This window comes from Pteronotus mesoamericanus, unplaced genomic scaffold (genome assembly GCF_021234165.1).
Source record: "Pteronotus mesoamericanus isolate MK-2021 breed Mesoamerican mustached bat unplaced genomic scaffold, CSHL_Meso_final scaffold_54, whole genome shotgun sequence".
Taxonomy (NCBI): domain Eukaryota; kingdom Metazoa; phylum Chordata; class Mammalia; order Chiroptera; family Mormoopidae; genus Pteronotus; species Pteronotus mesoamericanus.
In genome coordinates this window covers 29,775,649-29,799,443 of record NW_026555321.1, presented here as the reverse complement: position 1 = coordinate 29,799,443, position 23,795 = coordinate 29,775,649, and the positions used below count along the sequence as shown (strand labels likewise).

The following is a 23,795-nucleotide window of genomic DNA, read 5'->3' as shown; positions in this document are numbered from 1 at the left end:
AAATTACCTAACAGGCATCCGGGAAACAGACTCTCGCATCCGACGCATTGTCAAAGAAGGCAGTGCTGGGACTCCACTGTCACCAATAGTGGAATTTGGAAACAATCTAAATGAAATCAGAGAAAGGCTGGTTCACAGACTTGCAGTAATTTTACAGAGTCAGCCCTGCCTTTGCTTTGCAAATTAACAGCTCCTTAAACTGAACTTTTCCAGTTCACATTTTCTTTGATCATTTTAGGCTACCGAGAGTAGAGAGACCACCAACCCAAATACCTGAGTCTGAATGACTACAAATTGTGAACAATACTGATTTGCCAATGAATATACAAGCTCTACGTGTTTCTGGGAAATACTTAATGTCAAAATATTTCTTAAAGCTCCAGTAAGGCATTTTTGTAACAAAAAATCATGTAGAGTTATTCTGCAAATATTCTGTCTTGGAAACACATAGCTGAAAAGACTGAAATATGAAGAATAAGTCATATTCAGCACCAAAAACCGTAAGAGGAAAAGTAATATTGACATTAATTGGACATCTTCTATCCATGAGATGAACATTTGTGCTCTGCAATTTCATGTTATCTCAAATAAACCTTACAAGAACATTGCAAGGGAGGTGTAATAACCTCCTTTTTCCAGATGAGTAAACTAAGGCTCAGAGTTGGTTATGGTTAGGTAATGACAACATTAATTTTGACCCATGTCTGCCGGCCCCCAGAGCTTGTGCAGTTTATCCTACACCAGGTCTCTTTGCAAAAGCAACATGTCGCTACAACAAAAGTAAAAAGGATGTTCTCATAGTGGCTTAATGATAACACTCACTTAGTTTCTCTCTCAAAAAAAGATAAAATTTCAACTTTGACTTTTCATATCCCTATTAACAGTTTTTAAAAGGCACTTTGGAATATGTACTTTTAATTTAAACCTTACTAAAAGACATTCTGTCTATCTGAAATATATTTTGGTAACTGATTTGTCCCCTAAAGAATACAATGTCTTTTAGGGCTGTATATTCAAATCATTTCAAGATAGTTTCTCCAATTTAAAATGAAGATAATGTCTACTAGCAAACTAATAGATGACACTGTCTTTTTGGTCTTTATATCCTTTTGTTCTTTGTGTTACTGTATCACAACCTCCATATGACAGTGATAGTCCTACCTGCTCATTTTAGAGTTACTCCACACTAAAACTCGATGGTTTCAGTAATGTCATGTTTCTAAAGTAGATGACTTCCAGATCACAACAATTCATTTACCAAGTCCAAAACTCTGACTTGTCAGTCAAGTGTACAATACACAACCTCAAAAGAGGTTATACCTCCTCACCTGCTTATACGATTATTAAAAAGTATGATGCCTTACAAGAGTTGCCTGACATTACTCCAGTCCACACACATAGTAGGTACTTTGGTGCTACAGTGCTCATGAAATTTGTAGCCACAAGTCTGACATCGAAATCCATTTAGCAGGAACTTCTGACACATGTCACAGAAGGCAAGCTTCAAGAAGGTCTTCCGAGCCTGGAACAGGAACATGGGTGTAAGTTATGCTGTAAATTATAAATGAGAAGTGACAAAAGACAAAGTAACTTCCTTCTTGACTCCCAAGACATTTCAGAGAATGAAAATCATACTTCTAACATTTGTAAAATTCATACCTAGAAATTAAAGTATATCTGTGACAAATGAAGCCTAAATTGCCTTACTGTAAAACAATGGCATAACCAGAGCTTTAAACAATCCAACAACATACATTCTTATTACCTCTAAGAAATTCCTGCTAGTCAAAGCACACAATATGCTACAAAGAGCAGAGATTTGCAACTTACAAAGTTGTGTGTTGTGAGGGGAACATGATCCAGGAAATCTACTTGAAGTTCTTCTCCAATCAACGAGGCAGCATCAGTATTCCAATCTAAACGTGCTTTTTTACTAAAGGGGATTTTAAAAAATATAATACAAAAGGGAAACGTTTAAAACAAGGTAAGAGTTCAATACCAACAGCAGCTACCATTTATCTCCTGCTACATAAATACCAAACTTAATCACACCCAAAACAAATTCACTTAATTCATTCAATAAACCTATGAGACTGGCATTATTATTCCCATCTTAAAAATGAGAGAATTGGGCCCTAAGAAAGTAACTTGCTCAAGGCAATGGGGTAAGTGTAAGGGTCTATCATTGGAATCCAAGATCAGCCGGACTCCAAAGCTTATGCTCTTAGAATAAAGCGAGGGGGTAAAGGGGAAAAAAGGGGAAGGGTCAAATCAAGGGACATGTTATAAAGGACCCATGGACAAAGCCAAAGTGGGGAAGGATTGAGGGAGGGAGGAAGGGGCGGGTGGGGCTCGGGAAAGTGGTGGCTAGAAAATGGAGACAAATGTATTTGAACAATAAAAAAATAATTGTAAAAGAAATATAAAAATCTCATGATAAAGTAAATATGCAATAGATTGAACTCTGTGATTTTGAAATCCTATTAAAAAATCCCAAAATCCTATAAAACAGGATTCTTCACTTGCCAACTTCAATCTAGAAAATAAATATAAAGGAATCACAAATAAAATGCATTTTTCTATTAATATTTGGGTTGGCCAAAAAGTTCCTTTGGTCTTTTCCATATTATGGCTCTAGTAATGGTTACTTGTCTTTAACTTCATTTGAAACAATTTTGTTAGATTTTGTTGTGGCAGCTGTCATATCAGCGTGCATTTAAAAAACTTAAAATCAGTGAATTTTTGTGCAGCCAATTTAACACTGAAGATGGAAGAAAGTACACAACATTTTTGGCATCTTATGCTTTATTATTTCAAGAATGGCTGAAACGCAAAATAAAGATGTGTTCTGTGTATGTGTGTGGAGAAGGCACTGTGACTGATCAAACACATCGAAAAGTGGTTTTGCGAAGTTTTGTGCTGGAGATTTCTTGCTGGATGATGCTCCACAGTCAGGTAGACCAGTTGAAATTGACAGTGATCAAACTGAGACATTAACTGAGAACATCAACCTTATACCACTCAGGAGACAGCCAACATACTCAAAATATCCCAATCAATAAAGTTATTGGTGAAAATGAAAGATGTGTCTTTTATTTTACAGAAAAAACTAAATGGACTTTTTGGCCAACCCAATGATAGGCTCAAATCTATAGTTTGCAGTCTATAAGTTGACAGGAGTCTTGGCTCTCTTAATATTTACTCTGAGACCACTCTTTTTGTACCTAAACAAAAACAGAAAAATCAGTATTCAAGTAAAATTTAGTGTCCAGTTCCTTTCTCATGTCTTGTCTAGTAAATCAGGCCCATTGTCCTGAATGATGAATACTCTCAAGTAGGAAGAGAACACATAACATAGCACCATTCAAACCTCTTCCTTTGCTCCCAGAAGACGAGTCCAGCCAATATTTTTGTTGTTATCCAATAGTAAGTAATCTATTCCTTAATATAATTCCCTATATACAAAGTCTGGGAAATCCCTTTCACTCCATACTCCTATTTTGCCCTAATGAAAAAAGAGGGGCGGCCCTGTTTTCCTATCAGTCTTGGAAAGACATATCCAGGAACAAACCTTGGGTAAGTCTAGAACAACGCAGCCTTGGATGAGAGTGTAGCAACTTCATTTTCTCAGAATCTCTCTTGCCCTTTTTCTTAAATAACAGAATTTATTTCTCATAGTTCCGGATGCTGGAAATCTGAGGTCAGGGTGCCAGCATGGTTAGGTTCTGGTAAGAGTCCTCTTCCTGGCTCTCACTGTATCCTCACATAGATAGGTTCTCTAGTCTTTAACTATAGATTGGTTTGGGGACCAACCTGGGGCTATACCCAGATAAAGATCTGCATTTCAATACTACCTCTTAAGCTGAGAGGCATATCATCATAGAGGAATTTATGCTCTATCCTTTTAAAAAGACACATTCCCTGAGCTATACTCTCAAATTGGGAACTCCTTGAAATATAATAAAGTTGAAGGTCAGTAACAGAACTAGCACTTTCCAAGAAGGTAAAGATAAGGTTATTTATCTACATTATAGGAGAATAGTAACAGAAAATGGGTAATTATGAATGGCTCTGATATTCTGGGGTATTACTCCTAGTATTGGAGAGGATGCCTCTATCTTGCCACTATGGATCTTCCTTGAAATGAGAAATTCTTCCTTATCCTCTAGCCCTGTGTCAGACAAACTGTAGGGATTCAGTAAACATTAACTGAATACAATAAGTGAATTACAAGAGTGTCAACCTCTTGAGAGTAGCATTCTTTAACTACAATAATAATGCAAACACTTTCTGAGTACCTACTCTGTGCACTGCATTATAGGAAACACAAATATCTTTGCTCTCAAGAAACATGCCACCTGGCAATACTGTTTCCATCTATGGAAACACCTAACATGTAATTTATTTTTCAATGCAATATTTTCAAGCCATAATTTCAAGCTCTTAACATTTTATTTTTCTAAATTGTTTCTTTGTAAAGAAGGATATACAAATACACAGTATTTTACAGGAAGCTAGTAAATTTTTTTCAATGGAAAATAGTTATTATTTGAAGCTAGGCGATCCTAATATAAAGAAGCTGACTAACTTTTGAGTTCTTACCCTTTGTGTTCGTGGAGAAGTCTGAACACTGCACAGCATTCTGGTTGCAGGCCCCTCACCTTGAGTGCTTTCATAAGGCAGTCATGCAAGCTCATTCCATTTCGTACACTGACCTACAAAGAAAGGACCGTCTTTAGGACCAACACAGGCTGCACGTCCCTTGGAAAGGAGAGCACCGAATAAATGCACCAGCACTGCTTAAAATGGTGTACACAGACACACAAACACACACAACCAGAATGTCCAGCAACAGGTGACTGCTGGAATGAAGTATGGAACATCTGTATATGTCACATTATGCTGCGCAGCACTTGAAGGATGGAGGAAGGATGTCCATGATATGTTAATTGCCCTGGGGAAATATTTTTCAGAATAATACAAAGAATAAAATTATTTAAAGGTAGGGAGCCTATATATATAGCGGTCAACATTAAGAGAGAGTGGCTGGGAGAGATAAAATAATCAACTTTCCCTTTACACATCTCTAATTTGTCTGATTCACTGAAATGTACATGCACACATAAACATCCACCAGAAAGAAAAATAACAATCTGATCTGTAAACAAACATGAGTTTTTCTGATCAAAAATTTGTATTTTAAAATGGAAACAAATGTATTTGAGCAATAAAAAAAAGTAAGATTTCAGAGGGAAAAAAAATAAATGTAATGGAATACAAAAAACAAATTTGTATTTCAACCTATTTTCAACCAGTTGATCTTCCTTAAAAAAGAAAAAAAAGAAAGATTTCATTTCACACACACTTCAGGCTAATTAGGGCAAGGAGGAAGTGGAAGGGACAGATTCTGCCTTGCTGTAAGTACAAACACAGTTGATAATTTAAGTAAATGTGCACAGCATTCCAGATAGCCTTAGCATTATACGCCCCTCCAAATTACCCTGTACCCAATCCTCAGAAGCCAGGCACGCACTCAGAGGCCCAGTAGAAAGTATAAGTGCCCACGTGCCCAGTGTGCTAATAATGACAGGTATATAAAGTTTTCAACTAAAACCTTGGGAGGTTTTATAAAAGCCCTATACACTTTATTTTTAAAGTCAATAAAGTTAACAAAAAATAAAGCAACTGTAACAGTCAGAATGACCAGCCACTACAGAGAACAGAATGCAAATGCACTGTTTTGTGAACTGCCTAGAGTAAAGCTCCCCGACTGAGTGAACGTGAAAGCTGACAGTGACCGAGCCAGCCCCTTCCCAGAGAGCGGTGTGTACTTTGTATCTATTTTAAAATATTTTAAAATATTCACTTAAAATGTTCCATAGCAAGTTTATTTTCAAGGTTCCTTGCTTGCCCTGGCTAGTGTGGCTCAGTTGGTTGGAGCATCATCCCATAACTGAAAGGGTACAGGTTTGATCCCCAGTCCAGGTGCATACAGTAGGCAACCAACCGATCAGTATTTCTCTCTCACATCAATGTCTGTCTACTCCCTTCCTCTCTCTCTAAAACCAATGAAAAAATGTCCTGGGGTGAGGATAAGTAATTTTAATAAGATTTCTTGAAGCAGTGATACTCTTAAAAAGATCACATTAACTTCCAGTTTTTCAGAAACAAAACAAGTAAGTAAAGTGAACTACACTGAGCTGAACTATGAAGACAGCACGAATGGGAGCAACAAAGGGAGCAACATGCATTAACAGCAGCATAACCTGCATCAAGTGCTGCGCGGTAGTGCTTTGAAAACTGTAAAGTGATCCTGTATTATATCTTAATCTTCATTAAAAGTAACAAACTCTAAGAGCTGGACGGTTCTTGGAATATCCTCTAATCTAGTGGAGTTCTCAAATGTGGCTGCCATTGGAATCATGAGGGGCTTGAGAAATATAGAGATGCCCAGCCTCTCCCCACCAACAGATCCAAGGATTCTGTTTCAGTTAATCTAGAATGAAGCCCAAAAATCTATATTATAACCTGCTTTGTCAGTTGATTCTAACTGTAGGCAATGGTCCTCAGCTACGGCCCAACCACTCATCCAACAATGATAATAAGCAGTGGCAGCAGTTAGTCAAAGAGACATGTGCTTACAAAACAAATGACAAGAAAAAAAAAATAAGCAACTACTAATTACTACTTCTAAAATTACTTAAATCAGATATACATTTCTCTGTCATTCTCCTCTCTACAACTCCCCATAGATACATGTTGAAATCAGTTAAATCTGACTAATTTCTGCAGCCAACTAGGTAAAGATGAGAGTTATTTTTGGGTTCAACAAGTGAAGCAACCTGAATTAGAAACAACTGACTGATGGTGCAGGCCAGCAAGCGACTCCTTTCTTTTTCAATGCTCCCCTGAAGCTGGGTACCTGGTGAAGAAGCTGGTTCTTCCAGAGACAGACAGTCCATCTCTAATCAAAGAAACAGGAGAAACTAACTTTTTCTGGTAGAACATTCTCATGACCTGTAGGAGAAATCACGTTTCCAAATCACTGGTTCCCAACTACAAGCTGTGTTCAACTGAAGACTGCCAACAAATGCACAGATATAGAGAAAAACTCAGAAATAATCATAACTACTATTTTACGTATGAATTAGCCACCGTATTCAGCATGAGCCTCATTTCAGAAAGGTCAGGAAACTGAAGCTCAAAATACTGTGTAACCTACTTAAATGACACAGCTTATAACAGGCAATACAGGAATTTAAATTTGGGGCTGCTCCGGACTTCTGGTCAAGATAGCAGCATAGGCAGACAGGGCTTGCCTCTTGGTACAAGCACATCAAAATGATAACTAAAATATAAAAAACCATCACTCAGAACCATCAGAAATCAAGCTGATGGAAGTCTGACAACCATGGAATTAAAGAAACTACATCCATCTAGAAGGGGGCGGGGGGGGGGAGCAGAAGCAGAATGGGCTGGTCCCTCACCCACGTGTGGTGGATAAAAATTCAGAAGGGATAGATATCTTGGGTGCGAAGAGTTCCACCCACACCAGGCCCCTAGCACAGGGTTCCAGTGCCAGGAAGATAAGTCCCCACAACTTCTGGCTGCAAAAACCAGTGGGGATTGAGTCGGTGGAAGAAACTTCTGGAGCCTCAAGCACTTCCTCTTAAAGAACCCACAGATGGACTCACCTACTCAGATTCACTCCCTCTGAGCTCCAGCAGAGGGCCAGCATCTTGAAAGAGACCAGTCGATACAGGGAGGAACTGAAGTGTCTCGCATCAAGGCAAACAGAGGCCATTGTCCCTTTTCTAAACCTTCCCCCAACAAAGCCAGCAAACTGGTGCCATATCTGAGACTCCATCAACCTGGCTAACACCGTTTCATCTTGCCCATCCAACTTACAAGGCCACACAAACTTTTTCCACATGAATGGCTGATCTTGGCTCATGCTGCACAACTTCCTTAATCCTCTCAAACAAGCAACAGCTGGCCTCAGTGAGCCCCACACCTGGCACTAGCAGCAGCCAGACTAAATGCACAGCTTGGCTTCACCAGGGACTCTCCAAGCCCGGCACAACTAGCAGCCATCTCAGAGTGCTTTATAGCTCAGGTAGGGTGGCCCTGGGCAAAACACAGGTGGGAGCTGACCTTGGCCTGCATCACCCAGGAAATGCCAGTGACAGTGCACCCAGTGGACAGCTACAGACCACGTCAGAGCACCACCACCCTGCCCCTGTACAGATGACCTTCCATGGAGGGCGGAAGTTAGTGGTCAGTGGCCAAGCCAATCCTTGCAGCTGACTGGCCTGGGTAAATCCCTCCCATTGAGACCTGCCAACAGCAACCAAGGTTCAACTACAAGAAGAGGGTGTACTCAGCCCACACAAAGGGGTACCCAGCTTGGGTGATAGGGGAGGCTGTGCCACAGGACCCTACAGGACACATACTACATTAGGCCACGCTACCAAGACACAGAGTCAAAACAGCTCTACCTAATACATAGAAACAAACACAGGGAGGCTGCCAAAATGAGGAGACAAAGAAACATGGCCCAAATGAAGGAACACATCAAAACTGCAGAAAAAGAACAAAACAAAATGGAGATAACCAATCTATCAGATGCAGAGTTCAAAATAATGGTTATAAAAATGCTCAAGGAACTTAGTGAAGGCCTAAAGAGCATAAAAAAGATCCAGTCAGAAATAAAGGATGCACTAATTGAAATAAAGAACAATTTATAGGGAAACAACAGTAGAATGGATGAAGTCAAAAATCAAATCAATGATTTGGAACAGAAAGAAGCAAAAAACAACCAATCAGAACAACAGGAAGAAAAAAGAATCCAAAAAAATCAGGATAGTATAAGCAGCCTCTGAGACAACTTTAAGAGGTCAAACATTTGCATCATAGGGGTGCCAGAAGGAAAAGTAAAAAGACAAAGAAATTGGAACTCTATTTGAAAAAATAATGAAAAAAACCTTCCCTAATTTGGTGAAGGAAATAGACATGCCAGGCCAGGAAACACAGAGAGTCCCAAGCAAGATGGATGCAAAGAGGCCCACTTCAAGACACATGATAATTAAAATGCCAAAAGTTAAACAGAAAGAGAGAATTTTTAAAGCAGCAAGAGAAAAGCAGTTAGTTACCTACAGGGGAGTTCCCATAAGACTAATTTCTCAACAGAAACTTTGCAGGATAGGAAGGATTGGCAGGAAACATTCAAAGTAATGAAAAGCAGGGACCTACAGACAAGATTGCTCTACCCAGCAAAGCTATCATTTAGAATCAAAGGGCAGATAAAGAGCTTCCCAGAAAAGGAGAAACTCAAGGAATTCATCATCACCAAACCATTATTATATGAAATGTTAAAGGGACTTATTTAAGAAAAAGAAGAAGGTCAAAGCTATGAACAATAAAATTCAAAAAAAAAAACCCAAAAACCCCACAAATCTATCAACAATTAAATCTAAAAAATAAACTAAGCAAACAAGAAGAAGAAAGACAGCATCATGGATAAAGAGAGTGTTTTGATGGTTGCCAGATGGGAGGGGGTTGTGGGAGAATGGGTGAAAATGTCAGGGGATTAAGAACTACAAATAGGTAGTTACAGAATAGTCAGGGAGATGTAAAGTACAGTACAGGAAATAGGGCAATCAGAAAACTTATATGCATGACCCAAGGACATGAACAATGGTGGGGGGATTGCCAGAGGGAGCACAGGGTGCTAGGTGGCGGGGGGCGGGGGGCAAAGGAGTAAAAATCAGGACAACTGTAATAGCGTAATCAATAAAATATATATATTTTTAGGTTAAATAAATAAATAAATTGGGGCTTACTTATCCTAAAAGTCCATACACTTATTCACTATGCCAAACTAAGCTTCCCAGTCCCCCAGGCAAACTGACAGTAGATGGGGATACAGGAGACGGCCGAAGAAACACCCAGAAGCAGTAAGAGATGGTCTTCAGCTTTCCATCATATTCGAACTACCCACCTGAGCTCTCCAATTAACATTAGAAAATTGAAACAGTAGGTAAAAATTACTTTGCAAATGAAAGACCACTGTTGAAATATAAGGGGATTTTACTATTTACTTAGCCAGTCATTGAACTTTCATTTTTAGGAAAGGAAGCAAAGATAAATTTACTAAAACATTAAATACCTTTTGTGTTTTGCTCTCAGTTCAAACATACCTAAATACAATAGTCTAACAGGGAAGCTGCTTAGATTCACAAAAGAAGTATAAAGAAATTTATTAGTAAACTGGGAAGAGTGAAACTGTTAGAACAAACTGAAAACTCTGAACGGGACACCCCCTAGTCTCGGAACCCTGCCTCTCCTAAGTACAAAGAGTAAACATAATGCACTGATTTTACACAAAGAATGGAAGGTGGACAAGGAGGAGATGCTGAAGTTTGAACTAAAGTTTTCTCAAATGTCCCACCAGCAAAATTAGCACAACTTCACTTTACTGTTGCAACAAGTGGGTTCCCCTCAACCCCGACAGTAGGGGGGAGAGAGAAAGAGTGGGAGAGAAACATCAATCAGTTGCTTCCTGTAGGCCCCCAGCCAGGGGCCTGGCCTTGCAACCCAGGCATGTGCCCTGACCAGGAATCAAACAGGCAACCTTTCAGCTTGCGGAACAATGTCCAACCCACTGAGCCACACCAGTCCGGGCAGTAATTTTTTTTAAAGTTCGCAGTTTGTGTCAGAAAACTGAGTGGCAGCATCCTGCCATGATGCTAATTTAATCTATCACTGGTACTACAAAAATAAGCTCTGCAGAAATAACTGACTAGTGCCAGTGCTCTGGAAAAGAAGATGATCCTCTGATTTTTAAGTTACCTTCAGCTGTGCTTAGGACCCATGAACTTTAACAAAATAATTTTTCTAGGTAAAATTTAAGTTAACGTTTTGCTTTAATTTCAGAAGAAAATAATTTTAAACAATAATATTTAAAAATAAGCCCTAGCTGGTGTGGCTTTGTGTACTGAGTGCCAGCCTGAGAACCAAAGGGTCGCTGGTTCAATTCCCAGTGTAGGGAGCAGGCCTCGGCTGCAGCCAAGTCCCCAGCACGGGGCACGTGAAACGCAACCACACAATAATGTTTCTTTCTCCCTCTCTTCTCCTCTCTAAATAAAATATTTAAATAATAATAATAATAATAATATTTAAAAATTAGCTAGAAGTCTAAAGAAGCTTTTCAAAATAAAAGTATTTGAAATATGTCCCCATAAGAAGATACCATTTGTTTGTATGAAGTGCTGAAAAGAAGATATACCAGGCAAGAGTAAAAATAAAGGCCAAGGAATGGGAAAAAATGCTGGGGGGAGTAGAAGGAACACAACCATATAAAGTAATAAAATCTTCATTTGAAAAAGCAATTAATAAAGACCTTAAGTGACAGTGAGGATTTTGCCTGTTTTATCAGTTGGACATGATACATGATGTTTCCTTTAGGCAGATGAGCAACTAAATTTTCTGAGAGGAATTTTCACATACCACCGTTCTTTGCTTGTTTGGCAAGAAAACACGAATCGTATTGCTTGTCTTAGATGAGTCCGTAAGTTTGCCATCATCTGACGCTCGGCGCTGATAGCCAAACTGCTGAACTATTGTCGGGGAAATGCAGCTGGGGCCATCAAACACTGCGTCTTTGAATCCAAAACCATTGCTGATCGTCTTCCAGGCCCCCTGTATGTGCTCCATTGATGCAGCTTACACAATACTTAAATCTGGTTCCAAAAAAAAAAAAAAAGACAAAGATAGGCAATTAACAACACAATAAGTAAATTGTGAAAACAGTGGTATATGGGCTTTCTTTTTTTTTAAGCACTTAATTTTACTTATTTATTTTTATTTTATTGTGGTAAAAACACGACATGACAATTTTTAAGTGTACAATGCAATATTGTTGACTATAGATACTGTGTTGTACAAGTCATCAAATCTTATTCATCTTGCTTAAGAAAAACTTTTTGTACTTTAATTAGTAACTTTCTATTCCCCCGACCCTGCCCTTGTCAACAACCACCATTCCACCATTTGATTTCATGTATTTGACTATTTTAAAGCTTTCTTATAAGTGATACCTTCCGCTTAAATAATCAGAAAGCTTCTGTATTAGTGTATTTCTATAAAGTATTTCATAAGCAACTAAAAAAAATAGCAAAGTAGGGGTTAAAGATCAAAAGATTCATCAAGAGTTTTACCAGCAGTTAACATGAGCCCAGGTCTTCTTTTAGTCTAAGGCAATTACATTACTCTTCTTCAGTTACTGTATATTAAGTATAAGCAATTGCACTGGAGTATGAGTAACACATAAGTACTATGAGGAATTATTTCTAAAGTATAAGCCATAATTTTCTGTCTTCAAGAAAGGAAATTAGTACTCTAGGATGTGCTAGACACTTTATATATAAATTACCTCATTTAATTTGTATAAGAACCCCAAAGATTTTAAATCCCTTTCTTCAGCCACCCTTTATTTGTTTAAACAAATAAGGCACAGGAGAGTCATGCTACTTGCCCAAGAACACCAAGGTGATTGGTAAAATAACCAGATTCTATACATGTTTAAAGTCCACGAACTTTCCACCATTATATTCTGAGTTCGGTTTTAGTGCAGAAACAAAGCTCATAAACAGAAGCGAGCAGAGACAGTCACTTAAACAAAAATAACCAAATGTTTTAATCAGGCAACAAGAAAACTGCAACAGAAGTCCATAGACAGTCACACAATGACAGCAAGTCGGATATTCTGCAGTGAGGACATACAAGTGCCCTGACACTGACAGGGAGTCAGCAACCACAGAGAAATGAGACATTTGTTTCCTTCTTTAGAAAACAATGAGGTTGACAGAGAGTCCCATCCTTCTCAAGCCTTCCTACTTCAGAAACTTGTTTTTTCTTATTATTAACAATAGCTATCATTCACTAGGTACCTATTATTATGAGATGGTATAGACTACATACATCCCACTCATATTATCCAACCTAACCATTAAGAGGGGTACTCTAGGCAGGAATTACAGCCCCATTTTACAATTGAGAAAATTCTCACAGCTTTAAGTGGCAGAGCTGGGATCCAAAACTGGCAGCTTTGACTCCAGAGCCCTTACCTTCTCATATGTAACACTGACACTTGAAATCATTTAGTCAAAGCTTAAATGCCCTAGAATTAAAGACCATTTATTTCAAACCTCTTTTTCCCAACTACAAGTTTTTGTCTAAACACAGACTACGTGCTAAAAGCTTTTTCTCACATCGCATGCTTAAATTAAGAGGGCATGATAGATACTAACTATTCTTAGCAGACAGCTGAGAAAACCAAAAAGGGTCAGAGACTTATTCAAAATCACGACATGGCATTACTCTCACACAATCTTAGCATAATTTTTTTTGGAGGATATGGTAATAACTATTAAATTTTGAAATGTTCGTAAAGATTGATCTAGTAATTCAATTCTACTCTAGGAATTCGTCCTATAGGAAATGTATAAAGATATACATGCAAGCATCTTCATCACAGCTTTGTTCATATCCTTGAAAATGAAAAGGAGACAAAACATCTAACAACAGGGAATTAAATGAATCATATTAGTAATAAATGAAGTACATTTATATATACACAGATAGAAAAAGCTATCCAAGACAAACAAAAAATAAATATAATTTGAACCTTTTTATATTAATCTAAAAAGGAGGAAATCATAAAGAGGTAAGAAATCTAGAATAATAAGTAATAACAGTGATTACTTCAGCAGAATTGTGAGGAATTTTTACTTTTTAAACTATCTATGTCTTGCTTTTTATATTTTACTATTACACTATAACCTTCTCCCTGCCTATTTTATTTCTGCAAGCGGGATACACGGGACAAAAGCCCATAGTCTTCAGGTGGCAGGGCCATGACACACTGCCTCCACCTCTGGCACTTAAACCTGAGCCTGGACACACTCTTAGCTCTATGCTTCAGTTACCGTGAGGTCACATTCTCAGGTGCATTTACAGATCCTATCTTCCCTAGCTCTTTTTTCCCCCCAACTAACAAGGAAAAGATAAAGGAGTTTACAATCAGATGAGAGAGCAAGAAGACTCATCTGAGCATCTCACTAGTCTGAAATGATGTGACTATGACCTATAAAGTAGCCAGAACAATATTTTATTTACCTTTAGGGAGAAGGGAAGGGGCGCGGGGAGAAACATCGATGAGTGAGTGAAACATCAATTGGTTGCCTCTTGCACCGTGCCTAAACCAAGGACCAGGCCCACAACACAGGCATGTGCCCTGACCAGGAATAGAACCGGCAACCTTCCGCTTTAACAAACGAAGCACAACCAACTGAGCCACACCAGTCAGGGCCAGAGCAATTTTTAAAATGCAACTCATCCTGGCCCTCCCATTTAAGATTCAGAATAAAAGCTAAACTTCTTCTTTCTGAATATGCCAAGCTTCACACCTTGGGACTTTTGAACTTATTTCCTTCACCTGGAAAGTTGAAACGTCCAGAAATATGCAACTTGGCCTTTTCTCATCATTAAGGTCTTCACCTAAAAGATCTGTTTAGACACTTTCCCTAGCCACCCTATTCAAAAGACACCACTCCCCTGGCCCCATCAAGCAACCCTGTCTTCTTTTCTTCCTGACACTCACTACGTTAGACCATTTACTCTGTCCCTACCCCATCCCTCTTCGGCTTCATGAGGGCAACACTCTGTCAGTCTTGGTCACTGCTGTATTCTTAGTCCTAAATTACAGTACCTGAAGCATGAAGGCACACAAATATTTTATTAAATGAATTAAGTTAGGAACCAGAATAATGCTAGAAAAAGAGTGTTTTTATAGAAAAGACCTTTCAAGAACTAGTAAATATGAATTAAATCTCCATTTGGTAGTACACATTTTTTAAAAACTACCATTGAGCGAAAGACAAACTGCAATAAATTGCATTCTGTATTTAATTGTGGGGAAAGATTATATTATAGAGGGTGGAGCAAAAGTAGGTTTACAGTTGTTCATATGAAATGTAATACAGTAACTAATAAACAATACAAAAATACAAAAATAAACTGTGTTCCACATACTCACAATTGTAAACCTACTTTTGCCCCATCCTGTATAACCTATTGGCAAAAGAACCCACTTACAAGACTTAAATGTAGCTCAAACTCAAGTGTGATCCAGTCTAAGTCTTGTAGAAAATAACAGCACTGGTGCTCAGTAGAGAATACACTACAATTATCTTTTAATAAAAAGTGACAAAATAAAAGAAAACCCTCTTTAATTCTCCAGTTTTAGATTATTTATCATTCATAATTTTTATTTTTCTATGCTATATCAAGACAACTTACAGGCTAAAAAGCATGCGAAGTGCTTCCCAACCTTTCTTGTATCACTCATACAAACACTTGCGAAAGAATGCTGAGGTAAGCAGACAGGCCCAGGAAGGCCGAGGGCCCTACGAGTTGCCCCAGGGCTGATGGGTACACCTCTAACCTGTTCACCACAGGACGCTCTCTGGTAGAGTATTCCTTAAGCCACTTACTAAAGGATACATATCTGAAAGCAAGACATATTTTCTAAAAACCATACAGCAGCAGCACTCAATCTTCAATGGAAACATTCAGAAACCTCATTGATACTACTTTCAAATATAAATACAGATGTAACATGAATTTAAATCTAGCTTCTGGTAGTGTGATCTCTCCCTCTGATCAATTCACTAAATGCTCTAAGTCAAAAAATATACACACCCCCACATATACACACCCTTGGAGACATACTACAACTATATGCTCCAGAGTACAAAACAGTTTCTGAATGTGAAATGTTTTTCACAGTTCCAAAGAAGTTTCAAAATAAATGCATTCTCCTCTGAATAGAGAAATTTACTATGTTGGAAAATATCAATCCTTTTTAAAAAGACATATATATCTCCCTGGCTAGTGTGGCTCAGTGGATTGAGCGCCAGCCTGTGGACCAAAGGGCTGCTGGTTCCCTTCCCAGTCAGGACATATGCCTGGGCTCGAGTGAGAGAGGCAACCAATCACTGTTTCTCTCACACATCAAAGGACTACTGTTCCTAATACACAAAGAACTGAAAATTAATAAGATGAAATATGACACAGGAAAAAAAAAGGAAATTCACAGAATACAAACACAAAGGCCATAAACATATGCATGTCTGTATATTAAAGAAATGCAAATTTTAAAAATAAAGTACTGACTGGTGTGGCTCAGTGGGCTGTGTGTCAGTGGGTTGTGTGTTGTCTTGCAGACAGAAAGGTTAGTGGTTCAATTCCCAGTCAGGGCACATGCTTGGGTTTGCAGACTGGGTTCCCAGTTGGTGGTGTACGAGGGGCAACTGGTCGATGTTTCCCTCCCTTTTTCCCTCCCTTCCTATATCACTAAAAAAGATAAATAAAATTTTTTTAAATAAAAGTAAAGTACTATTTTTAATGTCAGATTTATAAAATTTAAAAGACTAAAAACATATATCACAAGCACTTAAGGAAATCTACCTCTCATTATACTTGCTGGTAATAGTATAAAACCTCAACAGTCTAACAATCTAATTGTGTCTATTAATTATTTAAAGATTTAAATTCACTTACCATTCTGGGGGATGGGGAGGGGTGAAGGAATGGGGAGATCTGAACTCAGGACTGCAAAAACACACAGGAATGTTTACTGCCGCATTATAATATCAATAAACTGTAAACTACTTCAGAGCCACAGCTGTGGAACTAAACTAGGAATAATTCAAAGCAAAACTGGTCTACAAAAACAACACCTCCTAGGAAAGGATGCTGTTCCAACACACTGGGTAAAGGCCTAATTTGAAGAATATTTATCTAGACTTTTTTGTCTAGGGAAAGAAAAAAGTTATGATTTTCTTTGTTTTGCCTGAGCAAACTTATCTCTATCTCTTTTTTTTTTTAAAGAAGAGAGAGAGAGAGAGAGAGAGAAACATTGATCGGTTGTCTTCAGCACATGCCCCAATGGGAGAGCAAACCTGCAACCTAGGTATATGCCTCAACAGGGAATTGAACCCATGACCTTTCAGTTTATGGGAAGATTTGCTAACCAACTGAGCCACACCGGCCAAGGCATGAACAAACTTTTTAAAAGGAAAACTTTTAAGCTTTAAATAGGGAGTATTTTATACTTTATATTTAAATAGAAAAATTATTGGATGTCACAGCTAAAATTACTTTAAATAACGTAAGAATGGAGCCAACATCATCTATCTGTCACCAATATATTTAAAAATACTTCAAAGGACTACACATGTTGTGTAGCATCAAAAGTAAGCCAAACATCAAAGTATTCAAACCTTATGTAAAAATGTGTTGTTTAAAAGACTGTTAAATATGTCATTTGAAGATAACTTTGGTTATACAAAATTCAACTGTGAAAGTCCAATTATAAAAAAAAAATCTTTTTTTTCTTAGATGACTCTCTTCACATATACAAAATAGTAGCTTTATTATTGCAAAAGGGCCCTGACCTTAAACACTTATTTGGTGAAACAGCCTGAGAATTTGTATTCTGCAGACTATACATTTATTTACCTTTCACCAGAAAAGACATGGTACATTCATAATGTCATTTATTGTGAGAGCTAAATTCTATAAATTATTTAGAAAGCTTACAATTTATTTAATATGAATTCTTCCTGCCTATTCTAGAATTCAAGTTCAACTGGTTCTATGCTGCTTCTTTCTGCATTCCAGAACCTGTCCCTCCCCACAGCATCAAACACCTCAGAAATCAAAAGCCTAGGTTCTAACTCTACTCTGCTTTCTCCACTTTGGCTACTATTCCATTAATGAAGTGCTACAATAGACCTAACCCCAAAGTCAGTTTCTGGAAGACACCAGAATAAAGATATTTTATGACAGAAAAAGAACTCATTAACTGTTAAATACCTTAGCTTCCTATAGCTACCCACTCTATACTTGTCAATCATGAGTACCTAAATTTCTCTGAATTTATCATTTCTAGCCCACATTATTTCTGAGGGTGGTGTGGGTCCACAGGTTCACCAAAGAGCTTGCCTTTCATTGGCTTCATACTTCATTCTGCCATACTGGAGTTTGAAGATATGTTCACTTTAGTCGCATAATTCCAGATTTTTATAGTCTACTTTTTCAAAGCTTCATCTTTATTAACACAGTTCACTTGTCATAATCACTCAACCTCATTTATTCTCTATGTGAACATTCCTCTTTAGAAATTTAAGAGCTATGTCCAAGTTTCTATATCTAAGTTAAAAGATGGTTTATAAATTCTAAATAGTACTGAGTTTAGGGACAAAGTAATTACCGTATTGCAGAGACACACAGCCCTGAATTATGCAGCAAGGGACTCAACAGAGCCCAAGGCCAAGCCCCTGAATAATCAGATAGGCTTTATCTTGAGATCAGTGTCAGCTGCCTTCTTTGAGCCCTTTTTGTGGTATAGCTAAAATAGTACCCAAAATGGTTTCAAAAAAAGAGTAGGTACCTTCTTAACAGCCCACTTCTTCAGGGAGGAGACTTAAAATACTCAAATCTCTTTCTTTCCTAGAGTATAACTCAGCACTTTGTAAACTGTGGGGTATGACCCATTCCTGGTCAGGAAATCATTTTGGTAAGTCACTATCAGCTTTCTTTAAAAATTAAATCAAAACGTATTTCACAAAGGACAGGTAAGTACTATTTTGAGAAATCTTTGATTCAGGTGCACGCACATTATAAAGTCTATTTCTTAGTGTGGACCACTGCTAAGCTTGAAAACTACTGACATAACTCTAAAGCCTAGAATCCCTAGGTAAGCTGGCATCAATTTTTCCAAAGGCATTTATCCATACAAAATAATATCTCCCTGCACTTGAATAATCACTTTTTAAAAGATACATCTAGTCTTAAAGTGTCTTTATTAGTCCTACCAATGAACTCTCTCCATGTGTCTGCTAATTCCACCTTATGTTACATTTTTAAAATAATACTTCATATAATTCTTCAGTTTCATGTAGTGCATTATTATCTGGACTCAAAAAAAAACTCAGTATATTAAGTTTTTATTGTTTTCCTTAGGTACAATTAGGCATTTTGTGACCTTATTTACCATTCAAAGTTACTGTGAAGCTACCTACTTTAATGGATATACTGACTAATCCACGACCTTTCTCCAACACTGATTAGGTGACATTGTTCACTAACTTACACCACAAGACATTTTTAAGGCATAGAAGTTACACCCCCATGGTTCTTACACTATACATTCTCATTAACTAAATTATTTTGCCCTATGTTGAGTTCTAATATTATCTGTCTCTCAACATTAGCCCTTCCTCTACTTTCTCATTTACCACTTCTTAAAATGATCTTGATTGCTGCAGGGCCTTCTGTTTCCTGTCTGCTGCCTGCTGAGAGGATGTTCTTTTCTGCTTTCAAATAAAGTACCCAATGAGAGGTGGTGTTAACTCTATTTCACTGAACTTAATGTAGTTTCCCTCCCCAATGTAAATCCTTCTCCAAAGGGTACACAACAAAGATTGTATTGCTAGTACCCATTTAGTCTAGTGACTTTTTACCTTCTCTTCTAGATGGTTTGAGAGATCCAGTCTTTATACAGTAGGAAAACCTGAAAATGTACAAAGTGGGTTTCTAGAAGTCACTCTTTGAGGGCAGTCCCTCAGTAGAATTCTGAACACCTCTATTGAGGCTTTGGGCCCTTTGTGACATTCTTCAGGTAAAGCATCTGAAAGTCTCCATCATAAAGCCTCCCTTCTTTGCTCCCTACTCATAAAAAATGTATTACTCTCTTCTTTTTCATATTTATATTACTTAAGTATATATTAACAGCACTTCCCACCCTGAACTGTAATTTACTTATTTACTTGTCTACCTCCCTATCTGCTGTAAGCTTCTTTGTTCTCCCAGAACTTTGCATGACACCTGACTCACAGACATTACTGAACCAAGACTTCAAAATCAAAGAGATGGCAGCTGTAGAATCCACAATGTATTAAATATTAAAATGTATGCAAATTATTAAGGAAAACAGCAATTTTTAAGATGTAACATAAAATCATAACCACAAGCAGGCATCTATAAAAAAACATTTAACAAAGACTATTTGGCTATCTAAACAGTAACAGTACTGGTTCGCTCTGTATTTTGACACCTGCCAACTCACTAGGCAACAAAATATATCCACCTCCCCTCACCAAAAAAAAATCTTAAAATTCTGTACCAGCTAAGCACAACAATAATGATAATATGAGTTTTTTCAGTACGTACTAAGAAGTTTGTTCTTTATATACAATATATTATCTAATCCCAACAACTCTATGAGAAAAACTATTATTCTGCTTTTGGAGATTAGGAAACTGAGGACCGAAAAGGTTAAATAAAATTGTCCAAGGTTACACAATAAGATAGAGAACCAAGATTACTGACAGAATATCTCAGGTCAAAGCAATCACAAGTTTCACCAGGGTTTTATCACACCATCATTCTCTATTTATAAGGGAGATAAGACCAGTGCATTTGTGAGACAAGCTGTTGCTCAGATACGGTGCCACATTTCAAGCTTGCGGCTGCCTGCTCTCACTTCCTGATAGCTGGCTTTTTCCTTCCACTCTGGTACCTTTAAATTTTTTGCTTTTATTTAAAATGATATAATAACTAAATTTGTGGACAGGGAAAAAGGAGAAAAGTTACCCATAATCTTACTCATCCTAACACAACATTTTTTGGATAGCACCTTCTAATTAGAAGCACAATATATGGGTAATCAGTTCAAAATCTACCTCCATTTTTTATTAGGTGTGTGGCCTTTTGCTTAAATGCTTGACTTCCCCCATGCCAATTTTCTCACTCCATCATTCATGAATAAACATTACTGAGTGCCAACTAAGCACAAGGCACTGTTCTAGATTCTTCAGTTACCTCAGTCAAATAGAGACAAAGATCCTGATTTCAGGAGAAGCCTATCTTCTAGTGGAGATGCACAATAAAGTAAGTTATATAATACAATAGTGGGTGGTAAGTGCTAGAGGAAGAGAGACAAGTTGCAATTTATATAGTGAGGGCAGAGTACGCCTCAGGAAGGAGGTAATAGGTTAGCCAAGACTTGAAAGTCAGGGAGTTCGACTTGCAGATATCTGGGAGAACAGCCAGAGAAAACCCTAGAGCAGGAGTGTCCTGTGTACAAGGAATACTAGAGAGATCATGGAGTTCAGTGACCTGAGAGTACAGTTGGGGGCAGGGGAGACAATGCAGATAACATACTGCCTTGTAGGTAACTGTAAGGACTTTGTCTTTTATAGAGTGAAACAAAAAGTCATCGCAAGGTTTTGAGCAAAAGACACAAAGTCTGCCTTAGGTCTTAAAAGGATTGCTCCAGCTGCTATATTGCAAATAAAAGACAAAGACAATAGACATATAATTATGACATTTAGAGGACATCTGGGCTGAATAATTAACTGTAAAAAAAGGTAATACTTTACTGAGTTGTTATGAAAATTGTTCAATAATGTCTGCATGGCATTTAGCACTGTGCCTAATACATAGTAAATGGTATTGTCGTAACTTCTGCTTTACACAAGGACACTCAGGACGCAAAATGAAGCAGGGCAGAAACTCAGCCATGTGCCTGGTACACAGACACCATCAGCCTGGAGGAAGGGGATTCTCCTAATTCACATGAAGGGGGCAGTCCTGTTAGATGAGCTATGGACCTTTTGATATTTGGCAATGGTGCCTCTGGGGCCAGTTGTGGCCTTAATCCTTGTCCATATGTATACACAATTGCATTCACAATCCAAATCCTGTGCTCCATTATTCTTCCAATTTAATTTTAAATATTTGATAATTATTTGCCTAATCATACTCTGTTGTGTTGGATGTAATTTAGTCTTACCTATTTTTAACTCACACATTTTTACATTTTTTCAAATGTTAAAATTTCTGAAATTACCTTATTTGTCCTAACAGAGAAACTGAAATAAAACACCTTCAGCAATACAGTCATTGTGCTTAACACCCTAGGCATAGATTTACTGGGTCCAAAGGCAAGAATTATGTGTAAGTGTTGCGACTGTCATGTTTTTAATATTTTAAAACTGGACTTGGGTGAATTTTTGTTTTAACATTAGCTTCTTTTCTTAAAGCAACCAGTTGCTATCTATTTTTTCTGATCTTTTTGCGGGGGAGGGGAGACTGGTTTAACAAGGAAAAGACAAGTTGTGCTGCTACTTCATCTTCTTAGAAATAGCAAAGAGTTCTAAAAGTTTAGAAAAGGTAAAGATACAGACTGATAAAGGCAACACCAGTGGGTGTAACTTAGATAAGAATATCACATCAGGTCCGCTTTCCATCAGCTGGTTAAGTGTTAAAGAGATAATTTTGTGGTTTTTATACTCCTTCAAAGAAAAGTATAACTTGGCCCTGGCTGGGTAGCTCAGCTGGTTAGAGCATCATCCCAATACACCAAGGTTTTAGGGTTCAATCCCCCAGTCAGGGCACATACAAGAATCAATGAATGCATAAACAAGTGAAAAAACAAATGGATATATGTTTCCCTTTCTTTCTCCCTCTCCGCCTCCCTCCACCCATCTCTCCTTTTCTCGTTCTCCCATCAGTTTTTCATTTTTAAATATAACTTAACAACCCAGTTCCCAAGAGCTCTCTGAAATGCTTGTAATAAGAAGGCTCAATACCTTTCATTCCTGGAAAAGGTCAAATAGAAGGTCTCTAGACTGGGGTATACAGTTTAGAACATGGATGCCATTCTAAAACCTATGCTACCTGAATGCTTGAATGCAGAGACCAAGAGGCTCTTCCATAGCTGGGCATCCAGACTCAGAAACTGACACAAGTTCCCTACCTTAAAATGAAACTCAAAGACCAGCCTAACCCAAGCACTCAGATTCCATTCAGCTGTTTAATCCTATCCTTTTAAAAATAAGCAGACTGCTAAGGATTACTAGGCATTTTAGGAGAGCCTCTAACACAAATGATAAAAGACCAAAACACACAGGGGAGAAAACCCAACTGGTTGACTTGAGCTATCAGATTAGATTAACCAGAGTTATCAGAACAGAGCCCATCCAGTTGAGTGCCTAGCACATCAAATTTTATAATGAAGGACCAGAAGATTCTATACACTTATAGAGAAAAAAAAATACAAAGAACCAGGAGCCAGAATGGCTTCAAATTTCTCAACAGTGGAAGTTAGAATGGAACAAAGCTTTCTAAATTCTGAAGGAAAGTTACCTCCAACTTTGAATAATCAACAAAACTATCAATGAAGGTAGGAGGTTAGGTAGTATTTTCAACATTCATAACTACAGAAATTTTACCCTTCATGATGACTTTCTCAAGGAATTTATCACATGAGTAACAGTAAATCAAGAAAAAGACAGACCCAGGGATACAGAAACTAGGGCACTAACACAGGAAAGAAGTGAATTGAAATCCCCTGGAGGCCAAAGGAGGGAAATCCTTGAATGACAAATGTGTACCAGGGACAAAATTCCCTAATTATGTGACCCTTTCTAGCAATCTCTAACACCAACAATACTCACTGACACAAAGGCTTTTTCTTTGAGGGTCGGGGAGGGGGAGATGGGGAGGGAGAAAAAGGAGGGGAAAAAGCAAGGGAAGGAAGGAAATGCTCACACTGAAAAAGTTTTACATGATCCTATATGCTCCCCCCTCTTTAAATACACTGTTCCTTGAGAAGGGGAGTAGTAAGACCTGTGCTTGGGTCTTGAACAACAAGGTGGTTGAAC

The 23,795-nt window shown here is 37.9% G+C and overlaps 1 protein-coding gene across 6 annotated transcripts in view; it reads right to left on the bottom strand.

Moving 5' to 3' along the window:
• Window positions 1-23,795, bottom strand: part of RAF1 (Raf-1 proto-oncogene, serine/threonine kinase) — a 73,520-nt gene that overhangs the window by 15,873 nt on the left and 33,852 nt on the right. For 4 of the 6 annotated variants that reach the window (XM_054595802.1, XM_054595805.1, XM_054595804.1 and 1 more), the window contains exons 2-6: window positions 11,509-11,741; window positions 4,603-4,715; window positions 1,831-1,933; window positions 1,365-1,522; window positions 8-106 (exon numbers count right to left, since the gene is read on the bottom strand). In XM_054595802.1, the coding sequence (XP_054451777.1) occupies window positions 8-106; window positions 1,365-1,522; window positions 1,831-1,933; window positions 4,603-4,715; window positions 11,509-11,715 (680 nt within the window). In that variant the 5' untranslated portion in view covers window positions 11,716-11,741. Of the gene's footprint in view, window positions 1-7; window positions 107-1,364; window positions 1,523-1,830; window positions 1,934-4,602; window positions 4,716-11,508; window positions 11,742-23,795 lie in introns of those variants that run through there. The other 2 variants (XM_054595806.1, XM_054595807.1) reach the window with 1 other exon arrangement.